Source organism: Camellia sinensis, chromosome 11, assembly GCF_055761805.1.
Source record: "Camellia sinensis isolate YWXY chromosome 11, ASM5576180v1, whole genome shotgun sequence".
Taxonomy (NCBI): domain Eukaryota; kingdom Viridiplantae; phylum Streptophyta; class Magnoliopsida; order Ericales; family Theaceae; genus Camellia; species Camellia sinensis.
In genome coordinates, this window is record NC_138971.1 from 75,293,834 (window position 1) to 75,302,888 (window position 9,055).

General features: G+C 44.0%; 1 protein-coding gene across 1 annotated transcript; it reads right to left on the reverse strand.

The window, feature by feature from the left end:
• Window positions 1-364: 364 nt before the first annotated feature.
• Window positions 365-973, reverse strand: LOC114261460 (uncharacterized). The gene has a single exon (XM_028201735.2). It carries the CDS (start codon window positions 971-973, stop codon window positions 365-367), a length of 609 nt encoding a protein of 202 aa, XP_028057536.2.
• Window positions 974-9,055: the final 8,082 nt, after the last annotated feature.

Here is a 9,055-nt window from a genome sequence, read left to right on the forward strand (position 1 = left end):
CTGCAGCACTTGCTACGAGTTTACTGAAATTCTGAGAAGCGAGAGTACAGTCTTTAACTATATGGCCCACCTTGCCACATTTGTAACATGCCCCAGAGATTCTATAACAAACCCCTTTATGTCTTTTGCCGCATTCTGAACAAGGCGGTATAGAGTTATTGCCTTGGCTAGAACTGGTTGTTGACCCTGTGTTTTGCTTTTTGTTCGATGAACTGTTCCGGCCCTTTTTAAAGTTAAAACTTTGTCTCTTACCCCGCCATTCGGTCGCCGGTGTCTTAGACTGTTTCAATGCTGCCATATTTGCCTCGGCTATAATGGCTTGGTCAAGGACATCCACATACTTAAGTAATTTCAAGACATCAATTCAATCCAGGATTTCCATATTAAGTCCACCCTCAAACTTCCTAGCGTTTTTGTAGTCGGTATCCACCATGTGTGGTGCGTACCAGGTGAGCTCGGTGAACTTAGACTCATATTCAGCTATTGACATGCTGCCCTGCTGTAGTTGTTCAAATTCAGTCACCATACGGTCTTGGACACACTGGGAGAAATACTTTTCGTAGAAAGCTTCTTTAAACTGTGCCCAAGTCATAGCATTATTTGTATCACGAATAAGCATCCACCATCGTCTAGCCTCTTCTTGTAGGGTAAAAGTAGCCAATAACACTTTATGTGCCTCTGCACATGGAAACACTTCAAACAGTTTTTCAGTTTCTAGGACCCATGCGTCGGCCTTCAGTGGCTCAAGACCTCCATGAAATGTCAGTGGCTTCATTTTGTTAAACTTTTGTATCAAGGCAATCACATCATCATTGGCATTTAATTCTGGTTGTACCAGTTGTGGAGAAGGAGGTGGGGGCTGTTGGTTTTGTTGCTGTCTTAAAGTCTCAATCAATAATTCAACCATTCTCTCCAACCTAGCAATTCTTGTTTCGGACGATTCTGGTTCATCTGTATTTTTTGCATTCTCCATTTCACTATAGAAAACATGGTAATAATAAACATAGGAAAGATGGTTTCATGTTCATGTATGTCAATTCATATGCACACATCATGTCTGTACATACTTATGTATGCTCATGAAATGCCCTATTACTTTTCTAGGACACCCTGTAGCTCATTTGGACCCGTGTGTGCAGTATAACTCGTGCTCTGATACCATTCTGTCACGACCCAAACTCGCCGCTATGGGTTGAGCATCGTAACTGGCCAGTAATCCGTGATTACCAAAGGCCTGTTTAACAATAATACAATACAAAAGGGCTAGCGAAAACCAATCAATAGTAATATACATCGTCCAATGAGCTGTGAAGATCTGAACGGAAAAACTTTCATGCACATGGCCATAATCATATATCACTTAAAAGAAAAGTGCAAATACATAATAGGGACATATTCCCAACATCAAAAAGAAAACTGTACAATTGATAGTCTTAGACGTCCATTACATTAGCAAAGAACAAAAAGGAGTGGCTTGACAAAACAAAAGCTTGGGTCGGTGCCTTTAGCTTTGGTCCAGTGCTTGGTCACCTACATATATATATAAACTGTGAGCCATAGCATAGTGAATAACAAATGTGTAAAGAGGTTAAGAATGATGTTGTAGACACCCCATTTTTGACCGACTTTAAGACTCAGATGTCATAGATTGAGCGCTCGGTGATAGTGCATGTTGTGCTCGTTTCGAGTTTCCAGAGTTTTGGCTGAGAGCCTTGCCTCCGGGCCTCTGAACTCTTTGTGCTTTGGCTCGGTTTGTCAACCGAACCTTGTTTTCTCTTCCCTAGAGGGAGGGAGAGGTCTTGTAGACCATCCTTTGTGGTCGTAGACCACTTTTCCTGCTTGGAGATTAGTTTTCGATTTTCGGAGCCTTCGGTCGCGCGCCTTGTCTGGGGACCGCTTAACGTTCTCCGTTTGGCTTGGTTTTCGAACCACACCCTGTTGCCTTGGCCTAGAGGGCCACTGTAGTCTGGGAGACCACTTTTGTAATCGTAGACCACTTTTGATGCTCGTAGACTAGTTTTCGAGTCTCCCGGCTGCGCGCCTTGACTCCCGAACTTTCGTCTTGCATCCCTTTTGATTTTTTTTTGGAACAAACCTTGTTTTCCTTGTTTGGAAGGTGGTACAAGGGTGGGAGTGGGAGACCAGTTCTTCCCCTTGGAGACCACTTTTCTTCTCGCCAGCCAGTTTTCTGGTCGTCCAACTGGTCTCCTTAGTCTTTGGGCCACCTTTTCTGGTCGGCCACCACACCACCACCTTGTTTTCAGTGTGTAGACTTCTCCTGCCCATGGCCGACTAGTTTTGTTCTTGGGAGACCACTTGTGGTGGTCGGCCGACCACTTCAAGTAGCTGGCTGACCACTTCAAGTGGTCGGCAGCTTTTCATCAACTTTTTGGAGATATTTTCATCCAGCTGGCACAGCTAGAAGGCACTGAAGCCATCCTCCATACACGTGTATGGAGGGATGGCTTTGAACCCTGTAGACGCGCCCGCGTGAGGCCTTCGTGCTACAATTCAGACTCGATTTTTGTCACGGTTCTTAATCTGAACCAAAGTGTCCAAATCTGGCAAATCGTTTTGAGAAAAATAGATTTTTAGAAAAGAAGTGCCAAACATGGACTGCTTTGCCAGATACAGAGTCACCACCTAAATATTTTTTTAATGGGGGAATTTAGGAAACCCTGACTCGATGCCAAAGGCCATGTGTCCGTCATCACCAAAGTTGCCTCGGCTCGGGAACTTGGGTACGATTGGGGAAGGTCAGCTATGAGCACCCCCTCTCGCCCGGTCCGAAGACCTGCCTCTACTAACCATGATATCTGATTTTAAAAACATTATGCGTTCTTATTCCGGTTATTAGCCTAGATTTATTACGTTATGCGCACAGCAAACAAGTATAGACCAAATCGCCTAAATTGGAACAAAACATTGCATGTTTGTTTTGAAAATGGTTTGCTACTCGCAAGTAGGCTAAAATACAGGTTTTGCCACCCTCAAGTGGGCTTTAGAAAAGATGGTTTTGCCACTATCTAGTGGGCTTAAAACTCACAGTTTTAGTGCATTATTCCAATTTAGGTAATTCAACCTCCATCCACAGGCACTCAAGCAGTTATATCACATAAGCAGCTAGCCTCATGGTAAGCATGCTGTCATATCAACATTCACACTCATGCGAGATGCTAAAACATAAAACACTTACAGTGTACTCCAAGTCAAAACAATAAACTAGTTAGTAATCATGCGTGATCCTAGTTCATGTTAAAATGGTTAATGCATCGCATACAAAATGTCACTAGAATAGGCTCGGCTAATCTAAGGATGACATGTGAAATGCAACAGATAGCATGTATTCAAATTTGATTTGAAATACTATGCAGTTAGTATGATGTGCCGAGCCCGATGCATGCAATACTGATGAATGGTGCACGCATGCATAGCATAAGGATGCTAAATTAAATATGCCCTAGACTAACCATCGAAAGCTAGTAAATAAAAGAGAAGAAAGACGTGGGGTTGGGAGACATACACACACTTACGCACACTTGTTACACAATTGCCCTCGCTCGGAGGGTCCGAAAGAATAATACAATTAATTAACCTACAAGCTAATTGATTATTACAGACAAATTAAACTAGTTAAGGAAATTCACTAATCTAATAAGACAGTAAAAGCAGCCTCGAGAAGAGGGCCCAATGCATGCGCGTTCAGTTCCGCTTGGAAACCCACCACCATGCACAAGTTGCCTCTATTTTCCCTACTCTGCTCCTCTGAAGACTGCCAAAGTCCCAGGGTTGCTTCTTTGAGTGCTGTGGGACACCACCGGTTGAGGGGGAACGCCACCGGCCAAGGGAAATGATCACCGACCACAAATTGATCCATCGGCCAAAAATGGATGGCCGGTCAGCACTTTATTTAGTCGACCGGTCAAAACTTCCTGCAGAACCTGTTTTTGACAGCAGCAGAGGGCAAAACTTGGCATGGCAATGCATTTCAAGCAAATGTATGCACCAACACATCCCTTATCATGTTCATGACTCAAAGGGACATGGTTCTCGATTCTCGGACCATCAATCGCGCATTTCAATGCGTGATGGCCCAAGAAACTAAGTTGTGCATTTTCAATGTGGAATTAAATGCACATAAACGAACAATGGGGCTCAACCTCTGTCACAATCAATTCAAGAGGTTAAGCATGCAACATGGTCCGGAACTCAAGGCTAACAAGCCAAAATGTAAGGTAGCTATACAAAGCATGCCATGGTCGACCAAAGCAACCCAAAACAAACTTCAAGCATACCAAAACAAGCATGGAAGCTTCACAAAGCTTGGCCAAAAAAATGCTAGAACAAGGGCTCAAAGCATAAGACATGTTAAGGCTAAATGATGGCATTACAAGACATGTATGCAAGGCATGCAAGGTGTGTCCAAACCAACATGAAACAGAGGTAATACATGGAAAAATACTACCAAATAACAGTTAAGGCATGGTCAACATGAACCTAGACTAGGTGCTCACACATGAGGCAAAAATGGACCTTTTCAAGGACAACAAGGAGAGGGGGTGGCCCCCTCCTTCTTAGGACCTCAAGGAACCATCCTCACCACTGAAATCCCTCAAGATTTCAGTGGTGAGGAGGGCCAAACAATGTGGTCCCGGAGCTCACCAAAATGGCACAAAAATAGAGCCTAACAAGGCTTAAGAGGGGTCAAACAACCCCAAAGCTTAAAACACCCTCAACCAACTATTTGAAGCACTAAAAAACAAAACTTTTATATGTTATATGCTAAGCTCAAAAATAGTTGGAAGATAGGTGAAAAAGCTATGCAAAAATGGGGAATAAAAGGGGTAAGTTCTTACCCTTGTTGACCTTCTTCAAGAACATTGCTCCAGCTGGTCCTCAAAGCTCAAAACCAGTCAAGAACACCAAGAACAACCCTCTGGCCCCTCAGCAACCAAGAGAAGGTGTAGAACTAGGTGTTTGTGCACAAAAGTAAGACAAAACACACACAAGGCAAGAGAGAGAGAGAAATATAGAGATAGGATAGAGACACTATGACCTAACCCTAATATCAGAGCTCCTCTGGCTTTTTTTTTGTAACCCTAATGGAGGAAGAAGAGCCTCCCTCTTATAGAGATCACTCTTGCAAAGCTTCTCAAGTAAGCTAGTCAAGAGGGAGATCCTTCCATACACGTGTATGGAGAGGAGCAAAGTGGGTGCCAGCTGGCACAAAAATATCTGAAAAAGCAGATGAACAGTGGTCGACCGGCCAAAAATGCAATTTGACCAAAAAAATGGCCGATCGACTACAAAGAGTGCCAGTCAGCCAAATATTTGGCCGATGGCAACAAAACACAGCCGATGGCCTCAAGCCCCGGCCGGTGGCCTCAAGCCCCGGCCGGTGGATTGTGGGGATGGCCAGCAAGCCATTCCCTGCCCTCCAAAGCAAAAACACAAGTGTTTGGTGCAAAACCAAACACAAAACAGTCGAGTCGAGAGATCCTGAAACAAGGCGCGTGTAGCCGAGACCTCCGGGAACTCAAGACAAACACAAACAAGGATGATCACTGAGTGTTCAAATGATGACGTCCATGTCTTGAGGACGGTCAAAAATGGGGTGTCTATAGTTGCCTCTCTTTGACAAAACTCGAAAGTCATAAGAATGACGGGAGTGAGTGTCAAAGACCAGAGACGACCCATTTTTGACAAGGCCGAAGACTTAGACAAACATGCAAGACAAACAAAGATATGCGCCCGAAGGTGGGTGCAAAATGCAATTGACAATGCAAGGAGCCGAACATAACTTATGATCATGCAAAGAAAGCTGTAACGAAGCACATACAATGCAATAGTTTTAAGCTAGCAAACGCAAACCCAACCACATTACAATGCAGAAATGATGTAAAAGAATTATGCAATTCTCGATACGTCTCACTCGGAGAATACAATACTTGTGCGGTTCGTCTGGTTGCACCAGCTTCAAATGAACCGTACATACAATATCGTGCCTGTAAAAGAAAGCAACTTAATAGGTACAATATTGTTAGCAACATGCATGACAATGCAAGATGAATGCAAAATGATATGCAATATATACAAAACTATGTATAAACGATGCAAATGATATGCAATGTATTCGAAACAATGCAAATGATATGCAATGCATTTGAAACACGATCAAATCATGAACAGTTCAAAACCACACAAATGTCATAGAGATGATGGAGATGCAAAGTCCATCTACCATAGAAAAAGTGCCGCAACCCTCAAAGCGCGTACACATGCAGAACTATGAGTGATGTAGACGAACAAAAGAACAAATAATTGGGTGGATTGACATAGGTAGGGGAATGACCCGCTAATTAAAAAAACATGATCCTAATGCTGGATGCAAAAAAAAATTACACTACAATGTAATACACACAATGGATATGGCACACGGGCCAAACCGTATCTTGCCTAGGAAAGGCATGTACACAAATAAGCCATGTCTAACACAGAAAAGGTGCCGCAACCCTCAAACCAACATACCAGCGTGGAATAGGCGCATACACATGCAGAGCTGTGCTTCGACGTGAAAAGTATGGGCACATACCAGACCAAGCTCAACAAGGAAAGGCGCGAGTCATAGATGGAAGGTGATGCAATGAATGCATGCAACCTACAATGCAACATATATGATATGCAGTGGAGTGTATGTATGTACAATGCATTATATACAATGAATGCTATGTACAATGCGATCTGCTGGGGAGAATGTAATGGATGCAGTGGATAAGGCCCATGGCCAAACTGTATTTTTCCTAGGAAAGGCATGGACACAAACCAACCGTGTCTAACACAGAAAAGGTGCCGCAACCCTCAAACCAACATACCAGCGTGGAATAGGCGCGTACACATGCAGAACTGTACTTCGATACGAAGAGTGTGGGAACATACCAAACCAAGTTCGACAAGGAAAGACGCAAGCCATAGGTGAAGGTGATGCAATGAATGCATGCAAGCTACAATGCGATATATACAGATATGCAATGGAATGGAATATTTACAATGGATAAGGCCTGCGGCCCAAACCGTATCTTGCCTAGGAAAGGCATGGATACATACAAGCCGCGTCTAACACAGAAACGGTGCCGCGACCCTCAAACCAACATACCAGCATGGAATAGGCGCGTACACATGCAGAACTGTGCTTCGACGTGAAAAGTATGGGCACATACCAGACCAAGCTCAACATGGAGAGGTGCAAGCCATAGACGAATGGTGATGCAATGAATGCATGCAAGCTACAATGCAATATATACAGATATGCACTAGATGGGTAGGATACAATATTTAAAGTGATGCATGACATATGTACTATTTGTAATGAAATGCATGGCATATGCACTAAATATTTTTGTTTTGTTTTTTTTTTTTTAGATGCATGAAAAATGCACGAAAGGAAAAATGCATGACAATGCATGTTTTTTTTTGTGTTTTTGTTTTTTTGAAATGCAAAATGATGCATGTTGTTTTTGTTGTTTTCTTCTTTTCTTTTGTTTTGAAATGCAAATGCATGATGATGCATGATTTTGAAACGCGCGACAACGCACGGCTTTTGAGATGCATGACAATGCAAATGATCTTGGAATGCACAACAACGTGCGGCTTTTGAAATGCATGTGAACTTGAATATGCGACGACGCGTGTCGCTTGAAATGCATGACAATGCGTGTGGACTCGAATGCGCGACAACGCATGTTGCTTGAGATACATGATAATGCCTGTGAGCAGTGCACATCAATGTAAGTTGTGCTTGTTACGACGTATGTAGGCATGCAAAAACCAAAGGTTTTTTACCTTTAGAGGATTTAGGGTCTCCTAGACCGTGCGTATTTTACGGTCTGGCCAGACCGGTGGGAGGTGCATAACAATGCAAGTCGTGTGCATAACAATGCGAGATGTGTGCATAACAATGCGTATGAAATGACGTATGACCAACGCATGTTCACGGCAAAGCATTGTAAAGCAACTCATGTGGGGCAACTTTCGAATCTCGCGAGAGACAAAAGGATACACCCTGCACATATTCAAGTGATGCGTACAGGAGACACAGTCTGAGGTCAAAACGGAGACCGGTTGAGCATCGGAAATGCACTGTCTTGCACTGTCTTGAGCAATGAAGGTCCCAAACCACATATCTGACCCAAACAAAGGTGTAGGAGGCTCACCGGCCATCAGAAGAGGTCACCGGCTGCCCACCGGCCATCAAAAGGTTCCATCGGCCAAATATTTGACCGACCGGCCAACAGTGTGGCCGACCGACCAAAAGTGCCTGATTCGGGGCAGTTTGGTCTTTTGGCCTCGGGTCTTTAAACATAGGGCTTCTAGCCCTATATTTCCCACTTTTCCTTGGTCAAAAATTCTTCATCTCTCTCTCTAAAGTATTTTTCTTCCTTCATTCTCCCATTTTCTTGTGTTTTCGGCCCCGTTTCGTTGTTCGATTCGCGTATACCTTCGCGTTTCGAACGTTTTGAACCGATTGAAACTTCGTTTCGGTGTCTCTTTTGCGATTTTCACCACTTGGGGTTTGTTTCCCCCGAGTTCTTCTCGACCTTCGTGCCTTTTCCATATTCCGGCTTTTCCGGCCATTTTTCGCCCTCTGGGGTTGACTTTCCGTTGACTTTTCGCATTCTTGCCCGGTTTCCACATTTCCGGCCATTTCCACACTCTCTTGGCATGGCAGACGATCTTCCTCTGGGCGGGACTCCCCCTGAGCATGAGATGGATCCAGAGGCCGAGCTTCTCCCCTTGAGCGTCCGCCCGTTCGACCTGGCGACCTACCGGCCGATGATTCACGTACTGCCTCCAGACAAACTTCGCCAGTTCCGGAGTTTTGACAGGGCGGTACCTCCAGAGCTTCTCCTGCATGAGCCGGAGTCACATCTATCATACAACACTTCTGAGGTATATTCTTACCCGTTTCATTTTTCGCAATGTAGAACATTTAACTGCCAAAGTTGATCCTGTTCTTTAACTGCTTAGCCCGGATGTACCGATACACTGTATGCTGTAG